Source organism: Acanthisitta chloris, unplaced genomic scaffold (assembly GCF_000695815.1).
Source record: "Acanthisitta chloris isolate BGI_N310 unplaced genomic scaffold, ASM69581v1 scaffold29812, whole genome shotgun sequence".
In the NCBI taxonomy this organism is placed as follows: domain Eukaryota; kingdom Metazoa; phylum Chordata; class Aves; order Passeriformes; family Acanthisittidae; genus Acanthisitta; species Acanthisitta chloris.
The window spans coordinates 28,867-56,167 of record NW_008661602.1 but is presented as its reverse complement, the minus strand read 5'-3'; the positions used below and the strand labels follow the sequence as shown (position 1 = coordinate 56,167).

Sequence of the window (27,301 nt, the reverse complement as noted above, 5' to 3'; positions counted from 1 at the left end):
CTTTCTGTGAATAGTTATCATAAGTCTAGCACACCCCTGCTAAAGCCCCATCAAAAGACCCCCTCTGACACACTGCCGGTCAGATGTGAGAAACTTGAACAAGCGATAGTAACCTCAGTCACACAAGTCATGCCTGTTTCACAGAGACAGCAGGAGACAACCGGGAACCAGGAGGCCTCTTTCGACTACTACAATGTATCTGATGATGACGACTCAGAGGAAGGAAACAACAAAAATGCTGAGGAAGAGAAGAACAGGGATGATGTTGGTACCATGCAGTGGCTCCTAGAGAGAGAAAAGGAGAGGGATCTGCAGCGAAAGTTTGAGAAGAACCTTACTCTTCTTACCCCGAAGGAAACAGAAAATAGCAACAACCAGAGAGCCACCCACTCAGCCCGCCTGGACAGCATGGACAGCAGCAGCATTACTGTGGACAGCGGGTTCAACTCTCCACGGTAGGACTGTCACATTCATTGCAGCTTTACAGACTAGGAAGTTCTGTTTATAGTTATATATGTGTGATATTGGTGACAAAATACAGGGCTGTATTAAGCAATTTCACATGTTTTCTACAGCTCTGGAGTCTTCTATTCAGTTGTGTGGATTTGCCTCCGTACCATAAGAAACCAATGACCATTTGCAGCCTTGACTCTGTATTAGTTCATTTTCTGTTTGTGGAAAACCTCCCTGTATCTTTTTTTTTTTCCTCTATTAAACTTGTGTTTGCATTTAGAATAGAAAGGATGAGCTCCTGCATACTCCCCCTTCCCTTCCCTCTAAGATACCACCACCAAGACCAATGGGAAGACTAGGCATGAGTAGGTGGCATAAAAGAAAAAGATTATTTTGTGTTTGGACTTTTTTGTTTGTTTTCTTAAAGAATTCTGGAAGTGTATCTATTCACCATTTCAACCCCCCTGCAAGGCTTAAAGTGCTCAGGATATTTGAATTTCAGAGGTGACCCAATGGTGCATCAGCCAAGAGAGAAGTCTTGCTTAAGATACTTGGGAAAAGAGTCCAGAAGTTTGTGTGTGGTGGTGCTGGTTAGTCATTTCCATTTCAGGGATCTCAGACATCATGGAAGTCTCAGTGTGCTAGGAGTCTGACAGGCATAGGGAGGAGAGTTGCTGGTGTATTCCCTCCCCTGAAGATTTCACAAGCTCATTTCCAGGTTAAGAATCCTTCACTCGAGCCTTTTTCCTTGTCTCTCTGACCTTTGGCAGTACTAGGTCCCTGGTGGAATGGAGCTTGACCGATTTCATTTGGCCTGAATAGCAACCCATCAGAGTTCAGAACAATGACTCTTAAGAACACAGAAATAATTTACAGTAGTAGTTCTCTTGTAGTGTGTTACTTAAGCTTAAATTATTTATGGCCTGTGTTTAAAAATAAAACCTCCAAGACTGGATTTGTATTAGGTGAAAAAAATGGGGGTTTGGGGGTTTTGTCAGTTTTTTTGTTTTCCTCTGTAAATGGTGTTCTTGTTCCTCAGAAGTACATATTTTTTTTACCTCTATAGCAAAGGCTCTCAGAAAGGCATGTGAAGGATTTCCTGCTTCTGCATAGGACAAAATTTCATTTTCAGTTGAAGTCCTGTCACTCTGGACTAAATTCCTTTGGATTTGATGGCTACTCCCACTTGATGTTAATGACGGGGCAGCAATTAGTGAGCCTGCTGCAGTGGTTTTCAAACTAGAGCAGACTTTTAGCATATGTATAGTTTTTTCTGGGTAAAAACTTTGAAAAATAATTTCAGTAAATTGTACCACTTACACCAAGTCCACCCTAAAAAAGAAACTTGAGAAGGTTTTGGATTTGTTCATGTCATTGATTGTTTGGCGGGTGCTTGGCATTTTTATCACATGCAACTGTTGTATGAAGCTGTTTGCACTGTTCTTTTTAAAATGTAATCTCTACTTTTAGTTGAGGTGCTGTAGTTGCCATCAGGTCTTGTAGGGGGGAGTATGTTGTGGTGTTTGCTTCTTGGTCAGCCTGTCTTACCCTGCAGAGTGCAAGAGTCACCTCCAGGATCGGATATCGACTGAACTGAAAATCAGTTCTTGGACTCCTGTTCTGTATGCTAGCTGAATATCAAACTTGTCTTTCTGGTTAATGCAAATGTAGACATATTCTTCCCTAATTATTTACGCAAAAGCTAAAATTTCTGTTCATGTTAAACTTAACTAGCAAAGAACAGAATGTGGTGAGCATACTGGATTTAGTGCTCTTATCCCACTTTGTTTAGATCAAAAGGGAAACAGATAAGCAGCTTTTAATAATGTTTGTGTTCCACACATCCTTTTTTTAAAAAATTATTTTACTGTTTACTTACTAACAAACATCTTTTTTTTGGCAAGGCCACGTAAAGTAAGCTTAAAAATAAAAACCAGCATTCTGTAGGGTTTTCCTGTGTATTTGTTTTGTAAGGCCAGCATATAATCTGGATATTTCAAAGGCTATTTCATGAGCTTTGCTTCAAAATTATTGATGATCTTGGTGAGTTTTGGTCACTCCTTGGTATAAATCTATAAAAATACATTGAGCTGAGGGTGAATTCAACCCTTTGGCTATAATTACCATGCTGTTAGTAGTTTCCTACCCCATAACAAAAAATGTACTCCACAGCCCTTTTCCAGGAAATACAAAATAGCCATCCAGCATCCATCTGGTAAGACTCACCTACGTCTGACAGGGTCTACTAGGAGATGCCTAAGGAGGAGTGTAAAAACAGGGCGTTCATGGAGTGATGTTCCTCAGGAATAGCCTCCTCTGATGGTGTAACTCTCAGTGTCCTGAGGTGGGGCTGTATCTTTTCATTGAAACTGAAGTCTACAACACTGCTTGGGGAATCAAAATTACCATTCCACACTGTGAAAGAAAAAGTGTATTTTTAAAGTGTGACAAATTGAAAAAAAAGAACAGTAAAAAAACCCAAACCAAACACCACCCCCTCCCCACAAAACAGATGTAGTTAAAAAGATTTGCAATGGTCATTTGACTTCCAAAGTGTTTTGTGTGCAAAATTTGTGAACACAGCAGTCACCATTGGGGAAAAAGTCTCACAATATTTTGTGCACTGCTTTTATGCAAGTTGTATATAGTAAATGTTAGCTGTCAGTGTTAATTTTATTCCTTTATTTCTAGAGTTTATATAATACTGTTGCTCCTTTATCACCTAAAGAAAGAGCTAATTTAGGCATTACTCTGCATGAAAAATTCTCACTGCAGTCTTTACACATACACGTTGTAATGGTCAGTTTGTAATATCAGAGTTGAAAATGTTTGAAGATCTGGAATTGGTGGTCTCATAAAGAATCCAAGAATTGCATCTATTTTCATTAAAAAGCAGAGGGAGAGGAATCAAAAAAATGAGCACCAGAAGTGCACCATGCCTCATTGCAGCACACAGAAATCACTTCCTCCCTGCAACACCCATCATAGCTGTTTGGAACTATGGACATAAGGCAATAATTGGCAGAAGATTATCAGTACCATTTTGGTCAGTTGAAAAGATCTATGGGAGTTTTCCTAAAAGCATCATCCAGATTCAGTCAGTTTAAGATGATTTAAATCTGCCCTACAACTAAGCAAGGTGCTTCTTCCTTCCCGTGCCATGCACTGACACATTTCTCCTCTGCCACATCCAAAGCTGTGCATTCCTACTCTTCCCTTGATGATTCTGCTAATCTTTTTTTTTTTTTCTTAGGGCTAGTGTTTAACTGAGGGCGATCCCTGATCTGGCTGGCTGCAAGGCTTAGCATCAGGGAAGCAGCAGACATGTGGCAGGGTCAGGTCCACACAAGGCAGGCAAGAGCTGTCCCTTTCAGTAGCAGGTAAATTTAGGCTGACGTTAAACCGACTTTTAAACTCTTGTCATTAGTATCTTTGTTTCTAGTGCTTATTTAACAACTGCATTCAGTCCTCTTAAGTGTATTCTGTAAACATCTCCATAGCAAGTGGTGATGTCATTTTACAAAGAAGTAGGAATACAGGTGAAGAATACATAACTAGGGGCTGCATGGCCCTGGTTTGAAAGCAAACCTCTCTCTGCAAAGGACCACATTATTTGGAGATCAAAACTTATTAAAGAATGTAAAGAAAACAAGAGTAGTAGTAGTAGTGGTAAAACTAGCCTTAGCATGTCTTGGCTGAGTTTTTTTAAAACTGTACACTAAAATACAGGCTCCTCTGCATTCATAATTAGATGTATCACTAAAAGGCTCAGTCTTTAAAAGTGCTAAGTGTCCTGTCACTCCCATGGACAAACAATATGTAAGAGCTAAAGGAACATTATCCATTTTATGAATGAAATTGCAACACTGGTTGTTCAGAGCATGATCACTGACCAGGCAGTTAAGATTTTTCAGTAATGTGTAAGTTGCAATTGTTTCAGCTGCAAAACAAAGTGTTGCATTTAGAAGCATTGTGGATTTCATGCAAAGTAGGATTTTTAGTTAATATTTTGTGCACAAAACATAGTTAGAGGAGGAGACAACAGAGGATGCTATGTTATGTGATTGCTGTCCTAGCTCTGCCTAGGCACAGAGTTGATTTGATGAAGCTATTATGTGCAAAATTGCACCAGTCAGGAAAGAAAACTAATATGTTCCAAGTGCAAGATGGAAACTATTTTCTTGGGTGAAAAATCCAGGTGCCTGATACTGGTTCAGCTTAGAGATTGTGTGACAGCTTCAGCTGTGCTTAGTGCTGTACCTGTGTTATAGTATGATGACTGCTGAGCAACTGGAGGAGTGTATGTGTACCATCAAAATGAGATGGTTCATTGCTGTGACATTACATACAAACACAGGAAACCTATTATAAAGCACTCCATTCTTTCCTGCCTGGTCGGTAGATATGCAGGCATGTCACATATGAATGTGTATATATATTTCTTTTCCGTTCTAGTACTCGGGAGAGCCTGGCATCCAACACTTCAAGCATTGTTGAAAGCAACAGACGTCAGAATCCTGCTCTGAGCCCTGCACACGGTGGCGCAGGCCCAACGTTCACCTTCCGAGCCACTGCAGACCCACCCACGAGTGAAGCTGAGAAACTGCAGAAACCTGCTAACTGCCTGCAAGCTTCTGTCACTAGTGTCTGATAGTCATCCTGCCTCAGATCGTCTGTCTCATCCTAAACAGCAAAGTTTACGACACTGGGACTGATGTTTACATCTTTGGGGAAAACTAGAACAAGCATCTCAACCACAGTTTTAGTGTTTACTTAAACTGTGCTGCTATGTAGACTAGGGGCAACAAAGAAGTCTTTATTTCAAGGTATTGCTTTTCACATTTGCGGCTCTGTAGCAACAGAATAGCAGTAGGGATAATATGTACACTTTTTGCTTCACTTAATTGTAACTGAGCACATATATGAAAGTCTAGACACTGTAAGTGTAATCTGCATTTTCAATGTCCATGCAGTTGCCAACTTCATTTTAAAAAATGCCACAGATGTGTGATGCCCCTGGTCAGAGGCTAAACTCTGCTGCAGAGTTGATCATTTTTTACTTCAAAAACTGAGCCACTGCTGAAAGTAACCAGCCAGGATCACCATGAGGAAAAACAATGCCAAACATGACAAGTGATGACCTCAGCTCTATCTGTGAATTATTAATACTAATCAGTCATTTTCACTGTGCATTTTTGTGACACAATTTTGCAAATACCTGCTTAAGCGAGTCAAAGGAGGTTTGAGTTTCGTTTTGATTTGTTTTTTTTCTAAGTATGGAGGGTGGGAAGGGGGGTGGCTTCTCCTTTTGTGTTTGAAAAGTATGAGAGATGTTTACTTAATGAAACTTGCTACTTGACCTTCCATAGTCACCAATGAGGAGGTGGGCCTTTGCATAGAGGGGGGAGTGGGGAGGGAAGGGAAAGCTATAACTGTCATGGAGCCACAATGTGGAGTGACACGAAATATTATCAAATGTCTTCAGTATAAATCAAATATTTAAAAAATATAATCTTAATTCTTGTGTCACTTCTGGTATTGCAACTTGCCATTAATATAGGAATCGGGATAACTAATTTCTTGGAACAAAATTATCCTTTATGATATAAATGACAAGTATGGCCTGAAGAATTGATTTCTTTCTAGTGGAAGGACATAAATCTATTTTATGTAGCTTATTAAATAGAGTGCCTAAATTAGGCTATTAAAAATAGCATACAGTGTAGTGGTTATCAGAGAACAAAATTTAGAGAATTATAAACTTCTGGCCTTTTTATTCAGTGGATGTTATTTGCAATTTAGCATTTTATGGACATGTCTGGTTTCTAGAAATTAAATGTGTCCACTTGGTTGGCAGTAGAAATCTGAGTCCTGTAGGCACGGTACATCCTAATTGCTATCCCTAAACTGTTACTCCAACGTAATTAGTATTGTGCTAATTACTGCAGAGTAAATTCTACAGATAGTTAAACTCCAAGAGTAATTTTTAGGTATAGGGTCACATTCTGCTCTGTTACTCATGCAACCTGGTAGTGCAACAAACTGACTTTTTTTTATCAGAACAGACAAATTGGTGGAAGAATAACAAAGATACTAAATTGTTCATCAGTCCAAATGGATTCATAGAAAAGGGACATTTACCCTGTCTAGCTCTTGTCGTACACAGGCATGAAACCCAACTGTACATATGAAACCCCAGTATTTTCATCAGGTTCTGGTGACATGTATTATTCTGTATACAAAGTCATTTGAGCTTCACTTATGTTCTCTATTGTCATCAGAAGTCTTTACTGAAGATTCAGCCTTATGTTACACAGTTGGATATAGTTCATTTACTTATAAAACGGCTTTCTAACTCTGGACATTATCAGTTTCCAGCTCTGTCACGAATACCTAGTCAATGCACAGGTCTGTTTTCATTGATTTCAGTGTATAATTTCCATTTCATAGGAGCAATAAGACCTTTCAGTGCATCTAAAGGAAATTATTGTGCTTTTGGTTGGTTATCAAAGTCACTTGGCCTTTAGCCTTCTGCCTTATCATACCTTCCAAGATGTGCTCTAATTACCATATAATGCTTTGCATGACGCATCTTACTATTCAATATGTAACTCCAGCCGTACTTATTCCATGCGAACTGTAGAGTCAGAGTTTTTGTGGGGAATTGTCATATACTATGCAGTGGCTGACTGTCATTTTGTTTCTGAGATGAGCTCTGACATCAGTAGTATGTATCGATGCAGTAAATAAAAATGTCGAAACGATAAATATACAGTGATGATCTGAAGTACTAACGGCAGTGTTAAAATGTGAAAAGCAAAAACAGATTTCACCTTGGGGGAAATAATTGTATGTCATAAGCTAATCAGAATTTATGCAGGCAGCTGGTTGTACAGAAGACATAATTCCAACAAAATGTGATAGTACATACCTATAAACTGTATAGTATGTTGTTTCCTAAAGTTCCCAGAGACCAGCAGACAACATAAATGTCATATTAATGTTGACATGGCATTGTACCAATATTAATGTGACTCTTGGAATACGGAATGTAAACAGAAGTTTCAAATAGAAACGTTCTAATCTTGATTTTATTTTTTCCTTTTTAAAATCAACAATGGAATATAAGGAAATTCCATCTTGAGGTTCTGGTAACAAAACCACGAGAGTGGAGCTTGAGTGCTTTATGTCACCCTAATCCTTTGATGAAATCATAGCCTTGTATTACATGGTTGCTTATCTATCATTCTTCTAATGTATCAATTTAAAGGTTTACAGAGTTAGATTAGGTTGAATCTGTGTTGTGTTCAACTGTAAAGGGTCAACACAAATCTGTCGGCATTTTGCACACTTAATATGTATTATTATAATACAACATGTTACTTTTATGGTAATTTTTTTTACACATATAACTACCTCCATGAATTTGATGAAATGCAGCAACATGAAAAGCGTATTGTACAAAGCAAGGTTAAAAACTTTGAAGCATTAGGTCATGGCGTTCTCTTGTGTGTCAATGCTTGCGTATGAAGTCATCATGTTTCCATTGCCACAGTTTCCTTCTACCATGTTAAAAAGATGGCTTTCAGATGAGTCACTTAAAGACTTTGACAAGGCTGCATAATTGGGATAAAAGTGAAAGGGAGGCTGAAACCTTCCATCCTCTCCCCAGTTACTGCTAAAATTTCTGCCTGGTAGAACTTGAAAATGTATTTGTAATTTAGAAAATTAGGAACATCTACAGTCTGTGAAATATGATTGCCAGTTGGGGGTTTAACAGAAGACACTCTGGGTATTTTCTTGGCAGCCTTCAGATACTTTGGGCCCTATTCTGCCTCCATCTTTGTCAACATTAGTACGTCATGGTTTCTCTGAACTGGCAAGGGTGTTAAAACAGCTCTTCCTTTAATGATATGCACTCTGGTCTCTAGATTGTGTGCATCCAAAAACATTTGCTCCTATAGAAATTACCAACAGCCTTTAATTGACTTTGCTGGGAGCAGTATTAGGGTCCCTACTCTAGGTATGTGCCTATTGTTCAAAGAACGTGGGCGAGTTTCCAAGAAAAATTAAGCTGGCTTTTGAAAAGTAGCCAGCTGCAACAAGCCACCTTTCAAGAGGGAAGAAAGAAAGATTTTTCCAAAAAACCAAAGGAAGAAAGTGGCAGTTGAACCTAAGCAGATGATATTTATATACAAATCCCGACTTATGAGCACCTCTTTCAGCAAACCTAGTACCATTATCCTGATGCAAATTAATATACAATCATCAGTTGAGCTAATTTTGCCGTCTTAAGTATTTCAGTTAAAAATTAGAAGAAATCATTATCCATTTGACACCTTGCACCACTGTAAAATGACCATTATGTGCGAAACAATGTTCACTCAACTTTGAAATGTAGAAATGTATTTGAAAACAAATATTTTAATGAAAACCATGGCCTAAGTGCTTGCCAGCAGTGGTCGTTTTTAGAGAAGAAAATAAGCACACCAGTATTCAGAGACTCGGATAATACTTTGCACTTAAATCACGCCTTTTTGCCTGAGGGCCCCGAAGCACTTGACATGGTACCAACGTGTAGCCTCATGAGCCTGTGAGGTAGGCAGAGTTCACTGGCCCTACTTTTTGTCTCAGGCCCATTGGAAAAAGCAAAGGCTAAGAGTCTGCAGACTAATTTATTAACCAGTTGCTTTCTTAAAGTTACTGGAGTAAGTTTAGTAGTTAACCAAAGTGTTTCATGTTTGTACTCTGAAGTTATTCTTTTGATGCATTCAGTTTCTTTAAGGAAGAGAGAAACTGCTTTGCAGCCCTGCAGACACTCTTGGATTAGCAGTGCCAAAACCAAGTTTTCAGTCATACAAGTACTGCCAGCAGTGGTTTTAGAAACACCTTTGTTAATTAAAAATTTGTTTTTCAAATACATTTCCCAGTGCTTTTCCTTACACAGTTGTTCAAATTGTTGTGCTGAGAAAGCAAATAGCACTCCTAATCTGGTATCATACCCACAGTTTACAATTCTCTTTGCTCTTCTGAAGAAAACTGTACAGTATTAGAGAGAAAAGTTCTATTTTTTACGAAATTCTTTAAAAAAAAAGGTATATATCTAAAATGTTGCCCCCAGCATAAGTAAAGTGCATCGTTACTGCATGAGAAGCATGCAGTGAACTCACCGAAAGCCAAGCTGGTGCTAGAAGAAAACGGGACTATCACACTTCTTTTATAGCGGCGCTCTAAACGTTGGTTTCCAAATCTGGCGTAACTCCCCTGATCTCCTGCGGATCTGACGGAGATGGGAATGGGTCGTTAACTCCATTGAAGCTCAGTTCCGAGCTGAGGGTTTCCGTGTTCCTCCCCCCGCCCCGAGACACTAAATGCAGAGAAGGAGCAGAAGGCCACGCGCACGCACCTGGCTCTGGAGGGGCAGCCTGGGCTGAATCCCTGCTGAAACGCACAGCCACCCAGCCGGGATGCCGCGACAGCCACCACGGGGTCCCACCTCAGGAGGGTGATCTTTCCACGTGCTGCACTGCCCTCCTGCCGTATAGCGGTTAGAGCCACCCAAAGGATACCCACCCAGAAGTATGAAAGGGCCCTTGGAGTAATTGGCACAGATGTTACTTTTATATGTGGAGGAGATTTAAGTTTAAAGGGATCATAATTCTGCAGGTAATTTTCTGTGAGTGACTGAATGTGGCTGTTGCATTAGGTTTAAATGAGTTAATAAATGCAAGTGGGACTTACTGTATGTTAGAAGGGAGTTTTGCAGCCAAGACTGCCTTGTATAAATGTGTTTGCACTGAAAAAAAAATTTAAAAATTACTTGGTCTCTGGTTGCTGTAAAGGTCATCCAAGATGGATGTTCTGTTTATATTGTATAGTATTTCATATGAAATAATTGCAGTTCATGAAATGTCTTCCCTAACGTTACTGATTTATAACAGCACATTTGTAACATGGTTTTTATTGTGTCAGTGTACCATATTGTAAATGATGATTACTTGTCATGCTTAGTATAATAATTTAAAGGGAAAAAAAAGGACAGGGATTTTTGTAAGTCTATATTTGAAAGTCCCTCCATATGGTAATATTGTGTTCATGTTGTTTATGTAGTGTTGTGTGAAATATCCATTTTGGATTGTGTTACTTTTTAAGATATTAAATAACATTTGGTTATATGTTCTAAGTGGATTCTTTGCACCCATCGGTGGTTTTCAGAGAGTATACTTACATTTCCATTCAACATGCTGTTTCTCTCCCTCACTTACGAAAATTTGCACTACAAACCAGAACTGTCAGAAAAAAATAAGGGTCATAAAACTCACTGTCTTCCTATATGCTTCATAAAAGCTCTCTGGGCCATTCTAGTAAGAGTGCAAGGGAGAAAGTTAACCAATTTTAAAACATCCTGGTTTGGACTGGATGTGAAGGTGACAGGTGCAGGGGGAATGTGATCTCCATGGATTGTGAAGTGCCCACTGAGATGCACCCAAGCTGCAGGAAATGAAAAGTCCATTAGGGCATCCTAATGTTAAGAGCAACAGGTGTCAGTTCCCTCTTTTTCTCTCCTGTCCATCCTCATGAGCCATGGGAGGACCTGGTGCACACACCCAAGAGAAAGGGCCCAAGCAAGGAGTTATTTTCACATTCTTATAGAAACCTGATAGGAGCTCATTGGAAAGGCCCAAGTGGATGATGTATCATGCGGGTGCCATTTTCTCACCCTCTACCACCACCTGGAAGAAGGTTTTTGAGGAGCTTTAGGGTCCAGAAGCTTTGCCAGAGTCAGCTGGGAGGGCCTCCCGCGGGCAGCAGAGCTCAGCTCCAAATGGTGTTACTTGTGTTACTTGACATGATATGTCCTCTGCTGCTTTTCTCATACTCCCCACTCAAAATGTCATCCTATTTCTATAGGGACATTTCCCCCACTTTTCCATTACCTTCTCTTTTTCACTCTCCCTGCTCATCAGAAAGGTGTCCAGAAGAAAGGATGGTCAACTGCTTCAGGACTGGAGCTCTGGTCAGCACTTTCCTTCAAGTCATGCTGTTGCAGGTTTTTCATTTAAATAAAGTTGAGGAGTGTAAATATACCCCTGCTTTTAGTCCTTCGTGTTCTCTTCCTCCTTTTGATTGCTGCTCTGGGTTTTTTGAGTATGTGCTTTCCTGCCCAGCATCTCTGTGCTTTGAGGGCTCAAAGAGGAGACTCAAAACCCTAAACAGCACTGGAACAACAGGTCACATTTGTCTTCCTCAGGACACCAAGCAAGACGCCAGGTGAATGCTCAGAAAAGCAATTTATCCAGCTGTGCTTTGCAGAGCAGCTGTGGCCTCTACTCACCAGCCCTTCCTAAACTGCAGGGAGGGAGCCCACTGCTCTGACACTCTTGTTTACTGAAGCTCATATGTAAAAGGAGAAGGCTTTTGTAGCAGTCAAATATACTGGGACTTCAATAGCTGCCTGTGGTTTTGTGTGGAGATGGCTGAGCTTGCATTTATAAGCAACTTCCTTCTGTGCCTGTAGGTCTTCAGTTTAGCAAAGTATTTTTAGCCCATCTGTCACAGAAGTGATGAATAGGGACTGGGAACGGGAAATCCCAAGTATTTTTTTTTAACATCTTTTTTCTTATCTTTCATCCTAATAAGCACATAAAACCTAACCCTGTTCTGCCAGCAAAGTGGAAGTAAGCAAATACAGTAAATAAATCTACTAGCATGTCTGTGCATACACTAGAAGAGTCATGTACCCTGCCTGCTTAGGGAAACCAGAAGCCTTTTGAGTTCTTTCCATCTCTCTCCTCTTGTCCCTCTGCTTGTCACTGGTAAAATTAGACCAGTTGCCTAGTAAGTGCCAGAGAGGGTCAGTCTGGCAGGAAGCTGCAAAAGTAGCAGCTTCCAATGTGTAGGGGGAGGACAAGCAGGAACCAGCGGCCTCTCCCATAGATGTAGGATTTCCTCATGCAGAAGTGAAAGTGTCAGCCATCTTTCCATCTCTCTCCTCTTGTCCCTCTGCTTGTCACTGGTAAAATTAGACCAGTTGCCTAGTAAGTGCCAGAGAGGGTCAGTCTGGCAGGAAGCTGCAAAAGTAGCAGCTTCCAATGTGTAGGGGGAGGACAAGCAGGAACCAGCGGCCTCTCCCATAGATGTAGGATTTCCTCATGCAGAAGTGAAAGTGTCAGCCAGCACTGGTGCTTTCTAGCAGGAATTGTGTTCCAGCAAGAGCTGTCCTGGTTGCCCACGCTCACCGGGCTGCAGTTCCAGCTGCAGAGCAATCTTGGCACAGATGGGCTGCACTGCCTGCTGATGAAACTTCTGTGCCAGAGGATGCATATCAGAAGCACAACCACAGCACTGCAGCCCTTATGAGTCTTATTAGCTGGGTTTTTGGAAAATGAGGACCTAGATAATTAATTTTACAGGACAGCTTGCACAACGGAGGCATTTTGAACACAAACCTCGTCCCGTGACTCCTGTACCTGGAGCCTGCCATCACTATGTCTCCACCATGCACACCACTACACATGTCCCTCAGGCAGTGACTGCCAGGAACAGCCATCAAGGTTGCAAACTTGAGAACTCAGAAGTGCAAACCTCCAGGATAGGTGTGCCATAGAACTGTGGGCAGCAACTGGGACAAGGACAGCAGAGAGGAGCAGAGAGGGGAGGTGAACACTGCCTCTGCCTCCGCAATGAGGTTTCCCTCTTCCCTCTGCACTGCTGTTCCTTGCAGCCAGTTTCCAGAGTCTTGAACCAAATCCCCAGTCTCAGCTCCCTCCCTGGAGACCTGTGGGCCCCCAGCCCCTTGCTGCTGCTCACCCCTGACATGGGGAGGCTGTGGTAGGGGAGAGACTCTTCTCTGTCCAGTTTAGTGCTTGCCTCTGGCTTGGGCACAAAATGAACCTGCCAGAGAAGTCCTATTTAGCATCCAGCTGTGGCAGTTTAACAAGCTTCTGCAGGACACAAGCTGATGATGACTTTCAGATACTTGTAACTGCTCCAGCTATAACACTCATTTAAGACATGACCCTTGCAGAGCTTCTCAGTAAAACAGTAATCACCTTTATTTTTTTATTTTTTTTTCCACCTAGACAATGCAGTATATTTTTTCTTTTCTTCTGAAGGAATACTGAAACTTCCCAGGGAATTTTGGGTTGAGCAGAGGTCTCACCATTAGGTGAAGTCTGTGGCACAAGCATCAGTGAAGGGAGACACCACAAGGAGGAGAGGGGCAGGAACCACTTTGTCCATCATGATGCAAGGGCACAAGGCCACCCCGGTGACCACCCCGAGGAACAAAGGTGCCAAGTCCACAGAGGGGCTCCAGTCAGAAGCCTGGCCTCTTGCTTTGTCACATGGAGGAGAAGGACATGTCCAGCCCATGCAGTAGAAGAGGAAACCCAAAAGGCTCCTCAGCTCTATTGTTCTGCTCTCCCTTGGCTCCTGTGCCTGGCAGGCTGGCAGCCCCCCAGAGCCCTCCCCAGCAACATGGGTTGTGCCAGTGTCCCATCTTCTCCTCCCCACTTACTGCTGGAGAGAGTAATTTTGTCTTCCAGCCAAACTGTTTTATTTGTAAGTAGTTGCCAGTAGACCCTGGAGATTTGTTATTAATTCATGATGAACAAACTCAAGACTCTCTAGACCTAAAGCACACAATATATTTACTGTTCCTCCTTAAAGGCAGACCCTTTGCCTTTATGGTTTTACCATTATCTATAACCCAGTATGGAGAGACAGTATCTCTCATGCTTCACTGTTGGACACCAGACAATAGTTTCACTGAATCACAGTTTGTACAGAAAAACCCCGAAGTGAGAGATCCATTTATTTTTGAATACAGAAGTATTAAAATAAAATCCCAGAAAAGAAAATCCTTACAGAATGAAAAAGAGTTTTGAAAAACTTTTACTGCGTTTAAAACATTTGCCTGGAGATGAGTGGACTCTCCTTAATCCAGAAACTAGTAAAAGACTATTGCCTTAAAATATTTAGACCATTGCAGATTTCAGAACTGTTTGTCTCTCTAAAAATTAGTTGCTTGGGATATTGCTGAGCAGAAAGCTGCCTTTTTGATACTGGGTTAGTAACAGATCATCAAGTCCAGCCAGCTGAGATCACCAGCTTCAGTCTCAAGACCGAGCAGAGTGACTGAGTTAGTACTACATGTCAGGCTGACAAGAAAGACTGTTGGCATTTATTTTTTGATAAATAAAAGAATATAATCTCTGGACTATACTGACATGTAGTGTGTGAATTCTGCTGCCTTGTGCCATGGATAATGCGGTGAGTGGTGCCACCCTGGAGTAGAGCTCCATGAACAGCTGGGCCAGCAGGGAATCAGCTTCTGCCAAGATTTCTTCCAAACTGGGATCTCTGCAATTCAAAGGGAAGAGAAGGAGGGTGGATACTTCTCCCCAGGAGAATGAAGGAACTGGAATATCAGGGCTTAAAAACTTGAGAGAATTCACCAAAACAAAGAGGAAAACTCAAAAGAAGGCAGAGGAATGTGAAGGTGTACATCAGTAGCTGGGGAGTCATTGTTGGGACCAGCAGTTGGAGAAGAAATATGTCAGTTCAAGACAGAAGAAAAAAATCTTCACATTACGTGGAGGTTGAAGGATCCTGGGCTTCCAAAAGCCTGCTGAGGTGGGGAACAACATGTGCCTGTCTTCATGGTTTGTACAGACCTAAAATAAGTAACAACTGATACTGGAATGTTCTGACACGTGTCTGTGGTTGTGCTGTAATGATGTGGTGTCCCTGAGCGATGCCCAGCCAGGAGCCAGGAGGCAGCACATCTGCTGAGGGCAGCAGGGGCTGTCTTCCCCAGAGGTGCCCCATTCTCAGACAGAGTGGGGTCCTGGAAAAAGCCCTGTAGGAAGGGATGGAGAGATATCCCAGCAGGGGCTGCTTGGCAGCACTGTCACAGGGGCTCCTCCTCTCTGCTTGCTCCTCCAAAGTGCAATGACCCTTCTTATTCTTGGTTAACCCCTTGCCATCCTTCACCCACTAGATGCTCAGGCAGCCCCCAAAACACAAGTCATAAGGGCTTGTCTCAACCCAGCCTTCCCCTGCTCCCTGTGTGTGCAGGAGGTTTCTGCCTCTGAAGGTTTTGGTCACCCTCAACGTGCCCACATTTGTCTTGGAATAAAACCTCCTTTTTTCCCCTCCATTCCTATCACCCATGCAATAGCTTGCAGTTTGTTCCCTTGTAGAGGCTGCAGAATGCCTTCAAGCTTATTTTGCATCCAAAAAATACTCCCCTCTCCAGCAGAAGGTCTGTGATGCATCCCAGATGTTTGCATGTGGCAGCAGCCTCCAGATGCAACAAATTATGGGAGGGAGATAGATGAGCAACGAGCAATTGCTTCTCCTCTTGCCCCTTCTTGGAGGCAGGGAGGTTTTAATGCTGTTTACCACACTGGTGTATGAAACCTTTTAAACATCACTTGGAAGCGTCTCCATTTCTAGCTGTGATTGTCATGGGGAACTGGAAAGGGGATGCAGAACAGTTTCAGATCATTATAAAAGATTCATCTTTTATCTTCTCTTTGGTTAACAGCTTCCAGCTCTAAATTAGCCTGTTCCTGTCCCTTCAAACAGAAGAAAAGTGCTGGCAGAGACCATCTCAACCCTGTGGCTGCTGTTTGTGAGCTCAGTACAGCCTCAGGCTGTGTCCATGGCTCACTCTGGTTGCCTTCTTTCTCCCACCCTTGCAGGAATTTTGGCAAGGACTGCTTTTTGAGGCTAGGTTTGTTACCGGCCAGCTGGGGCCCTCCTGTCTGGCCAAGGCCCTGGATGCTGAGCTCATTATAAGAGAAATTATCCAGTCTTTGGATGCATTTTTTATATGATGTTAGGCCAAAGAGGGTGTCCGTGCTGCAATGACAACCTGTACCCAGGTACAGAGGCACTGTGAATGGCTATTTCCCACAGTGAAGCTGCCTACCTGCCTTATTATTTGGCACTCTGGCTAGGCTGGCACTGCTAGGGGCTGTCATGACCCATACTGGTGACAAGTAGCAAGTCTAGTGGGGAGGCTGAATAGAGAAAGAGAGCTCCTTTTACACAGGAAATTTCCCATGCTTCATCAACATTATGCTGGAAATAGGGCAAATGAAATAAGATTTTTTTCAAGAAAGATGTGACTTAAATCCTCGGCTTCCCAGAGACAGGCAAGTGGCTAAGCAGTTCTTCAGGAGAGATCTTAGAGGCAGAAGCTGGTAAAGACCTTGTCCACTCCACCATGTTATCAGCAGCATCCAATAAAATGCTGTTTGGCTCAGCTTCCCAGAAGCTTAATGTTAGTAGGAGAAATCCTTTCCTATGGACAAGGGAGGGAAGAAAAACCCCAAAAGTTATCTATAGTGGTCTGTGCTGACAGCTTGTTCTGAGAAGCAGACCATATAATTCACAACAGGAAAAAGAATTGTATCAACAAATTACTTTGGAAGAACAGACTGGGAAGAGCCAAATGAAACCAGTACCCCAGCATGCACTTTGGTAGAAGATAATTTCTACAAAATGCTGTCCTAGTGATACCTCATACCCACTGGGTGTGTAGAGAGAGGCAGGGTAGGAGTAAATGTGGGAGGAACAGCACTGTGAAAATGCAATGACAGTCATGGTAACATCCTTTTCCAAATTATATGAGAAGCTCTGGTTTGTACTGATTCATAGTTTATTTGCATGGCATTATTTATAAATCTGCTCACACTTCCTAAATGGTAACCCTAATGGAAAATTACAAATCCCTCATAATTCATGTATCTGAATTATTTTATGCATTTTCATGGGAAAAAATAACCATTTTCTTGACTGATTACAGCAAACACTGGAGAACGGGAACTGATCAGGAACGATGAAGCACTGTATGTGAAACCTGGCTGGATATTGCCTGTTGGATTGGAGCAGACCTGACTCTCATTGGACCTGATTTGGGAAAATCCACCTCTGATCCCAGCCCCTTGCCTTTCCTGCAGACATTTTCCAAGGTGCCCAGGCCGTTTGCTGGGGACATCCCCCCATGCAGCTCTGTCCTGGGCACCAGGGGGAGCTTTGTGACAGGTGGAGCAGCAGCTCCTGCAGTTTTGGGGGCCTGCGGTGAAGCGTCGTTTGCAGCCTGTCTGCCGCAGGTGTGGGGCAGCTCTCCGGAGCAGTGGGGACACATGGCTGTCACAGCTTTGTCCATCCCACATGATGAGGCCTTTCACCTGCCATGGAGCAACCCCCTTCAGACAGCAGGTCCTGTCTCATTCGCCTCAGCCCCTACACCATTAATTCCTCCACCCTCCCCTTTGTATCCGTTTCCTAAGCTGCTCTAGCTGTCACATCTGCACACTTACCAGCTGGTTTCTCATTTTTAATTGCCCTCAGAGGGCTTCTTCAAGAGCCACACCTGCTTTTGTGTGGGCCTTAATTTGTCACTGTCCAAACTGGAGCAGCAAGCATTTAAAATTCAGCCTCTATGAGTGTGTTGTATTTCTTCAAATGCGTGATTAATTGCCAGGCCTTTACAGGCTGCATTCAGCTATTTCTGCATAAAATAGAGTCTGTCTTTTGCTGGAAAGTTCCCCACATCATGGATATTAAATATCTTCTTCTCAGTGGGACGTGTTTGTACATCCCATTTGTTTTTGCTAAAGATTTTGCATGAAATGCAATGAAAGCTCAGGGCTCTCAAGTTTATTCTGTTTAGAGGGAGGAAAATAATTATTTTTCTTTGTCAAAACTGTCTTGCAAGGAAACATTTGAGACTAGGGCAGGAGTGGATGTTCCAGGTCATCCCACCCAGTACCTGCAGCAGTGTAAGCAAGCAGGTTGTATAACCCAGCTCTTAAACTGCTTGAACTCCACCTTAAAACACATTAAGCTTTTGCTTTATTTTTTGTCTTTTTTTTCCCCCCTCTTTCACAACTGCTGTGGGAATGTTGCTTTAAAATCTTAGTTTTAAGGCCCAAATTATTTCCTTGTTATATCCAGGCTCAGAGAAGCCCTCCATGTCTGGGCAAGTGGTGCTTTCCCTCTCTTTTACAGCATCTTCTCAGCCAAGACATGCATAAGGTCTGGGATGTGGCCAGCGGGGTCACCCCTCTCCCACCCCACATGGGTTACCTCTCCACAACCAATGAGCTGAAAACCACATTGCTACCTACTCTGATAAACACACAAACAAAGTCTTGTACCCCAAAGCTCCATCAGTATGGAGAAGACACAGAAAGAGTACCAAGGGAGAGTGAGATGGGTGGATGGATGGATGGATGGATAGATGGATGGATGGATGGATGGCAAATAAGCACTTTCAAAAAATTAATTTTGAATTTTCCAGAGCCTTCTTCTGCCCAGGAGTCATATAGAGGGTGGGAAGCACTTCTCAGAAATCAGCAGCAGGCCCCTCCTGAGTCACTTTGTATGGTCATGGCCTGCAGGGGCAAACTAACCTGAATGTGGGAGCACATAACAGTGAATGCCAGTGCACTGGTTGTTTTGGTGATGTAGGATGAGGAGCATGTGGGACTGCTGAAGAAAGGCTAAAACTGACTATTGAGGACACGAGTTAGTTACATACATTTACATGGCCAGGAATCCTCACATGGAAGTAGCCCTGTGCAAGCAGCAGGTCGACTGGGGATTGTGGATGATTCCCTGCAAGTCCTACCTGTGCTCTGCAGCCTTTGCAGCAGTCAGTGCCACCTCAGCCACCTTTTTCTATCTGGCAAGGAAGCAATGCCAATTTTAAGGCTTAATTAATATTCACCAAACAATATGTGTAAGTGCTGAGTAATGGTTTAGCATATTACTAATTTCTTGAGAATAACAGAAGCTGCTCAAGAGCTGTCAGTGCCCACTCCTGCAATCACAGAAAACTGGCCATGCTGGAGGTGCCTGCATGGTCCCAGAAGAGGATGCTGACATTTTGGGACTGGCTGCCTGCAACTGTGGGACACAGGAACACTTCCTGTGCACCACCAGTGCCCTTTGCTCCTGAAGACTGCTACGATCCTAATATTAAAATGCCTCGTTTGCTGCAGCGAAGAGAGGAATGAAATGAGCTCCCTGGAGCTCAGCTAAGCCCTGATCTGTGCCCACCTCCCACACCTCAGCCCATTCTCCTCAGTCTGCCTCACTCTCTCCTTGCTGTCTGTGACTGCTTTAGAGCACCCCTGTGCAGATAAAGGCTCAGGGTCCCCAGTGCAGCACTGCTGGGACACCTGACCCGAGGATGTTGTGTTCAACCTCGAGCCAAGCTGCAAGTGAACATGAGTAACGGAGCAAGAGCTGCGCCTCTCACCCCACCATCCTCCATGCCTCCCGTTTATGCAGGTATTTTGTTTCCCACCAGTGGGATCAGGCTTTAATGACAACAAAGGCAGCTCGAGGTGCAGCCCAAGTCCTGAGAGTGGAGAGTACATCCAGCTGGGTCCTGTCATGGATCATTAAGGGCCACGTACACACGTTGCTCTTGCTGAGCCCACTCATTCTCCGGTGGACACGGAGTCAGGAGCAGGCGGGAGGCTCACTCAGGATTCTGCATAGGGCAGCAGGTTTAGGGGGCTGCATGAGGAGGAATTGGCCATGCTGCAAAGGGTAGCAGGGAGAGGTAAAGGTGGGAAAGAGGAAAGGCTGCGATGAGAGACACAGGGTGAAGGAAAAGTCCCAGTTCTTACTCTGCTCATTACAACCGTCATGCTGAAACGCACCGAGGTCCTTGGCAGTCTCCGCTCGGACCCTGCATTTCTGCCCCGGCAAACCACACTGCCTTTAGGAGGCTGTGACTTTCCAGCCTCTGCCTTGCAGGCTGTTGACGTGAGAAAAGAGCAAGTGAGGCCATAAAAGCAGTGTGTTGGCAGACCCGTGTCCAGTTCTGGGCTCCTCAGTGCAAGAGCTCCTGGAGTGGGTCCAGTGAAAAGTTACAAAGTTAGTGAAGGGACTGGAGCATCTCTCTTATGAGAACAGGCTGAGGGAGCTGGGCCTGTTCAGCCTCAAGGGGAAACGACTGAGAGAGGACCTTATCAATGCCTAAAAGTATCTGAGGAGAGGGTGTCAAGTAATGGAGCCAGGCTCTTCTTGGTGGTGCCAGGCAGCAGGACAGGAGGAAATGGGCAGAAACTGATGTATGAGAAGCTCCACCTGAATATGAGGAAGAATTTCTTTACTCTGTGCATGACAGAGCACTGGAACAGATTGCTCAGAGAGGGTGTGGAGTCTTCCTCACTGGAGATATTCAAGGATCATCTGGACACAATCCTAGGACGTGCTCTAGGATGACCCTGCTTGAGCCTGCCCCAGCCCACCAAGCCAACACAGCACATACTCCTGTTCCAGGGCTGCTGCTGGTGGGTGTCTTCCACCCTGGAGAGTGTCTCAGGCCCCGTCGGTGACAGGTCACAGCCAGCCAGGGCAGTGGTGGTGGGAGATAGATGGTGGCCTTGGTGCAGTGGTGCAGCTGCAGCAAGGCATTCCCTGCATCCTGGGCAGCCTCTGGACAGACACCCAGCTGGGGTAGGGAGAGACCAGGCAGTCCTGCTGGCAGCTCATGGTGGTTTCCTGATGAAATCAGGCCAGCAGAGCAGAACCAGTGACATTGATACAGATCTGCCAGATTTGGGATAATGTCATATCAGTTTGCAAGTCCATAGCAATTTCCATACATTTGAAATGCTATCAGAATAATCTATCCAGCCATAAACATCTGTATGAAGTTTGAGAATGTCAGTCATTCTGTCAGTGTCAACTGTAATTCTGAAATATTCTTATTTTTGACCACTCCCCAATAACCTTCCCTGAACTTAAATGTGTTTCAACACATAAACAAAAAATGTTTCTCCATATAGGTGAAAGTTATCTTTCAAAACAGCTATTAAATACTCCTATGCTAAAATGGAGGGTTTCAAACTTTTCTCTTCATTAGGCCATGTTTTCTCTAAAAATTCCCATTGGAATTGCTGCCGCCTGCCCTCTCTGCCACAGACCTACAGGGAAAAGGAGGAAGGGAAATATTATATGGAGCTTTTCCAATGCCTTTCACTTCCCAGTGCCCAGAGCTCATTTGGTCTGCATCTCTTCCTGAGGTGTGGGGTTTAATATCTGACAGATGTTTCGACTTAGCAGTTAGGAGACAAGGAAGGTGACTGGCACCACAAAATCATTTCATTCACCTGTTAGTTGTGAAGTCCCAGTACTTGTGAAGGGCTCAGGCTACTCTGTGCTGATGGGAAAGTGTCTGCTGCAGTCTGTGCAGGCAATGCTGCATCCTGAGGTATGCTGGAGGGTTCATCTGCCAAGCCTTGGCCAGCTGTGCCATTTACAGAAGGCTCCCCTGATTTGTGGGAAATTATTTAGTGGGAAATTGACATTTTTGGCACTGTTACAGAGAGCTGACTGAGACTGAGTCTCATGCAGGCAATCAGCACCCTCCAGTTTGCAGGACCTGTGTTCATTGGAACATGATGGGAGCATCACCAGCAGACCTTGGCAGTGCTGCCAGTTCAAAGGGAATCCTGCTGTGAATTAAAGGTCTCCCTGACAAACCTGCGCTGATCCTCCTCCTCATCCACTCCCTGCCCCTGTGGTCAACTAGTGTAAGGAAAACAAGATAAATTCCACTGAATAGGTTTGGAGATTTATTCCTATTAAATTAGTCTCTTCCATGAACACTGTTGATTTGCAAAGTTTAAAGTGGGGTCCTACAAGGAGCCTTGTACTTAAGACCCTTAATGTTGTTTTTTGAGGTCTTGTTGCCATTTGCACCATCCCCTGCTGAGAAGTGGGGGCTCTGGAAAGCCTGAACCTATGAAACCCTGGTACCAGTGACAATGCTCTTGATTTCTGTGCAAGCAGCTGATGTGGTGGCAACACAGTGGGCTTGGAGAAGTGGGTCTGGAGGGAGCATCCAGGGCTCATCTCTCTTAGAAGAGCGAAATGTTTGGTCATGTCCATTGGCTAGTGTGAATTACATGTCTCTGGATGGATGTTCTAAAGGTTAAATATTGAAATACATCTGGAAATAAAGGACTGTGAGTACAAGCTACTATATCTCGTGTGATGTATTTAATGTCCCTAATTTACATGCTGACAACTTTGCCATTTCTAAACAATGTTATCATTCATCTTTCTGATAATTAATCAGCACAAGCTTCAAACACTGTTTATCACACTCTGATGCAGCAATCAGACAAGAAAGGTAAGGTGTTACAGAGTAGGTTTTGGGTTGGGTTTTTTTTTCACAATCTTACAGTATTTACAAAAAGCTGCTTTTTTTTTTTCTCTAACACCATTCTTAGACTTATTCATTCATTCATCATCAGTCATTGTATAAAAACATCATTCAGAAATAGGTTTTAAAATACAACCACCTCCATTGCACAGTATACAGAAAAATAGGTGAGAGTTAAGACACTTGATATTTGAATGAGAATGCAAACTGATTCAGAGGTACAACATTTCTGAGGAAGATGCACTCTTCAAAAAATAATGAGCTGTAGTTCTCCTGAAGCTAATGAGCTTCTTTAAGGTCTACCATCAAATTTCCTTTTTACCAAGAGACTAAGTATCTCTTGCCATGCACACAATGCTTATATTAAAGTCAAACAAATCATATTGTAATTAGAAGATTTACTTCAGGTGTTTGCAAGTGGACACGGACAAAAGCGAGTTACACAAAGTACTCACAAGGATCAGTATTGGTTTCATGTGTCATGGCCCATCCATGGAACAACTCAGTGTACCCAATTTGTTATTTCCAATTTCCGCTTATGTAACTGAGAAGCTGAATAAACCCTTCTACATTTAGGAACTTTACTTCTGTAAGAAGAACTTGTGTTCTGTTCACTGTAAGCGTTAAAATGTCAGACTGTGGAGGGATTAGCACGCACTGATGGCATCTATCCTGTTGATCTTCAAATATAACTTGGTAATTTAGTATTTTGGTTATCTTGTATGTTGACTTATTTTTTGCTTTAAAAATGTGCTCCAGTGATTTCATTGAGCCTGGTCCATTAAAGAGCAACAGGGAACTCTGAACAATAGGTGCTTGTTTTACAGCTACTGTAAATGCTTCGAAAGCACTAAATTGCCTTTTATACTCAACAGTCTAATAACAAAGACTGACTTTTCTCCCTTTTTTTTCCCAATTGATTTGATGGTTCACTTGAGCTTTAAAAACACATTACATAAATCTTTACAGCTATTACAGAAGTCTTTTGTCAAGTTTAATTTGGTGTTTGGTTATTTTTTTTCCTAGGGTATAATCATTCACCTTTAAATGCACTGTACCACACATACTCAGATCATGCTTGACTCTGCAACCATGAATAGTGAGTCCTGGAGGTTTGTTTTACATGGGGAGGGACCTAAATCCTTCCAAAGGCAGTTTGTTGCTGAAAGCTCCTGGTTTAGAGGTATATCAGATAAAGCACTGGGCACTCCCGAAGACACCTCCAACAACACCTCTATCCTCTCACTATTTAATTTAACTTTACCATTACTTTGTTTGTGCTTGATAGCCCATGGTGCAAATAATTGCTAGGATTAACTGGGAGGGTGGGAGATCTATCATTGTGGATGTCTCTCCCTGATGCAGAATTAAGGGGAATTTGCTGGTCACCAGGCAGAGGTGTAGAGAGCAAGAGCTGGTAAAAAAATCAGTGTGTGTTGAAAAACCTTCAGAAATGCAATTGGATATAAAACCCCAAAACCTGAGCAGATGATATTTCTTTCACCAGGAAAAGCAGAGAGGCTGTTAAATGCCAGGCTTCCTCATCTTACCTTCCCCTGGCCCTTGTGTGTCCAGATGTCTTTTCACTTTCCTCCTGGTTTGGAAGTGGAGGATTATGGTCAATCAGCAAAGTGCTTGGCTCTTTGCAGAATAGGTCAGTACAGACAGGGCTTGGCTGGCACTGTAAAGGGAAGATGGGGCTCTGCTGGTGAAGGAGCTGGAGCTGGAGTCAATCAGGAAAAGCCCAGTAAATGCAGAGGTCTGTCTCAACTCCTGAGATTCCTGGTACTAGGAGCCAGGGTGAAAGACGCTGGGATGACGTGTTTGATATTCAGAAATCCCCACGTGCACCCACCAGAAAATTTTGCAGACAGCTTGCCAGGATTCTGCTTTCCTTGTCAGTCCTGTAAATCTAGAGAAGCAACACCAACTTCTCTGGCTGTGTTTGGAGCAGCACAAAACCTGGCTTCATGTTACAACTGCTGTAAAAGCAGGATGGGTCAGATTCAGCCTGGTGGAGCACAATGGAGGAGTGGGGGACAGCACTCTATTAATGAAGCTATTATTCAAATGAAGAACTTTTTAAAAAAAACAGAGAATGATGGAGTTGCTGGTGACAGTGACTGACATTGTTCAGGGATCACAGTAGGGAGATCTGCGTGGTGAACAGGGCGAGCAGAGCTAGCGCCAGGGCACAGCTGCTGCGCGGGGGCAGTGGTGCCACGGGGGCTGTGTTCCGGAGCATGCACTCCACCCTGGACCAGGAGCCGTTGTTGGGCAGCGGCTGTACTCCTGCCAGACTGCACATGATGTTGTAAACATCCACGGATCTGATGGGAGGTGCTCTGTAGTTGGACCGGAAATCTGCAGGCAAGAGAGAGGAGTTGGCATCGTACAGCTTGGGGCTCAGCCCCTGAGATGTGGTGTGCTGTGGGGCAACAGCTCCTGTGCCTCTCCCAGCACTTACCCAGCAGGCTGGGATGTGGCACGCTATACAATACACAACACAGCTCAGCAAAAACACTGCAAACATTTTCATTAATTATTTTTACTTCTAATTTTATTCAAAAGACTAAAACCCCAGGTTTTTTTAAGCACGGGAGCTACGTTACTGTGTGTGTTTGGTAGATTTAGTAGCCTGAAATAATTGTACTGCACATTCTGCTTTGCTTTTGCTCCTGCCTGCAGTTGCAGCCTGGTACTCTGCAGTGTTAAAAGGACCTGATGAAGTGGAAACAAGGGGTTTCGTGTCTGCCCAGGTGGGTGAGTACAACCTTCCCAAAGAGAGTGATCTGCACTAGTGATTCTGAATCCACCAACAAAAGGAGAATTCATGTGTTTCAAACGGAATTTAAAATTTAGGCCAAAATCTAGGAAAATAGGGCAAAGGGATAGAGTTACTGTGCTGGGACATCAGAGAGAGGCAGACCAAATCCCTTCACATCTCTCTGCCCTGTTTCTCCAGCTATGAAACAGATACAGAGCCAGAAACCTTCTGTAGTGAGGAAATCCTGCCATCTATTTGTAATTTTTGGGTGTCGCAGAGTGCCACATCAGGGTCCTGATGTGCCAGGGGCTGCAGCGATACAGAGGTAGGGACCTTGGGGCTGCAAGGGAAGTGGAACACCAGGGATGGTGACACTGTACCTGGTCCATATGCGAGGAAGAAGCCTCTCATGTCCATGAGCTCGTTGTCGTAGCCATGCCAGCCGTTCTGCCAGGCCTCCTTCTTCCCTGTCCCATTCTCCCAGAAGGGCAGCTTGTCCCTGCTCTGGGTGACAACAGCAGGGCATAGTTAGTGCCTGCCTTCCTGGCTGTGCCAGGGTGCTGTGGGGTGCCATGCTGTGTCTCCATGTGCTGTACCACCCCATCAGGCCCCTGCATGGTGCTGTTAGCTGCGCAGGAGCTCATCCCCAGGAGGGCTGAATCCTGGTTTTGCCATCTCCCAGCTGAGTGGGGAGGTCAACTCATCTAAATTTCTGTCACAAGGACGAAGTATCACAGCCATATGTGACACGGGGCAAGGTGGTGCCCCTCTCCCACCACTCCTCAGGCTAGCAGCATCGCTTTCCCTCCCAGTGCCATGAACTTGATGGCATGTTGTTCTGCCCCACATGCCATTGGCACCTTAGGAAAATAAGCCATTTTTGCTTCATTTGACTAGTCAGCCTAAACAATACAAATATCACCCATACTGTATACTTTGTAATTATTGTTTCTTCTCCCTACTTGTTTTAATATTAAAGCAATGAGGTTTGTTCCAGGGAACACAGGCTCTAACCGAAGAGAGTCCCCCTCTCCCTGGCCTAAGCCACTCTCAGTTTTCTTTCTCTGCTCAGTGGATCCATTCTTTGTCATTATAAATCTTGTTCTTCCTTGCCCATATTGCATTTAAGTTGCACTTTTAAATTCCTTTCTTACTTTGTCCTGCTTTTTATTAGCAGCTTTTACCAGACTACCTACAACAGTGCCATATCCATCAAAGCAACAGTCCCTAGGGCTGATCAAAATCCTGGACCAACCCTGCATGAGTTTGTCCTGTCCCACGCTCCTTAGGGATGGCAGTAGATGTGGCACTCCAGACAGCCCCAAAACTATGGCAGAAATATCACTTAGACATGGAACATCAGCTGACAGTTCATCAGACCCCTGACATTAATTTCTCTGATGATTGCAGAGAAGGAGCTACACAGTTCTCTAAAGCAGTCAGGTCTGGGCTTCACACTCAGTCACAGGAGCATAGAAGATGCTCCAAAAGTGTCTCCCACATTCCCACCCTGGGCAAATGGTGCTACAACACCTGCAGATGGTGAAACAGATTGATGGAGGATTCCTTTCCTTTTACAAACATTTATTTTGTCTGATTTTTGTCTTCCTCCTCCAGAAAGAAAATTGACTGTGCACTGAGGACAGCAGTAGTTATGACAAAGAGGTGTAGCTCTTCCAACTACTTTCCAGGGGAAGCCCTGGAGTATCCCTTGCATTTCTTTGTATGTAATACCCAGCAGATGTACCAGATTAAATTAAATAAGTTTAGCTGACAAATCTATTTTCTTGTCCCCATCTTTTTACCTGACAGCGCTCAGAGCAAGCCAAGAAGAAAATAGACTCCTTCCCCTCTTCCTGCCGTAGCACCTCCCT

At 43.6% G+C, this 27,301-nt stretch overlaps 2 protein-coding genes across 2 annotated transcripts in view; one reads left to right on the top strand and one right to left on the bottom strand.

Annotated features, from left to right (window-relative positions):
• The window catches only part of STOX2 (storkhead box 2), a 66,346-nt gene extending 61,157 nt beyond the window's left edge, over positions 1–5,189 (top strand). Inside the window, 2 exon segments of the mRNA XM_009070294.1 lie at positions 1–455; positions 4,909–5,189. The exon segment at positions 1–455 is cut by the window's left edge and continues 14 nt beyond it. Of these exon segments, the coding sequence (XP_009068542.1) occupies positions 1–455; positions 4,909–5,104 (651 nt within the window). The 3' untranslated portion in view covers positions 5,105–5,189.
• A 19,611-nt stretch (positions 5,190–24,800) lies between these two features.
• The window catches only part of ENPP6 (ectonucleotide pyrophosphatase/phosphodiesterase 6), a gene marked incomplete at its 5' end in the record, with an annotated part of 31,359 nt that continues 28,858 nt past the window's right edge, over positions 24,801–27,301 (bottom strand). The window contains 2 exons of the mRNA XM_009070293.1: positions 24,801–25,024; positions 25,808–25,931. Coding sequence (XP_009068541.1) covers positions 24,801–25,024; positions 25,808–25,931 — 348 coding nt within the window. The remainder of the gene's footprint in view (positions 25,025–25,807; positions 25,932–27,301) is intronic.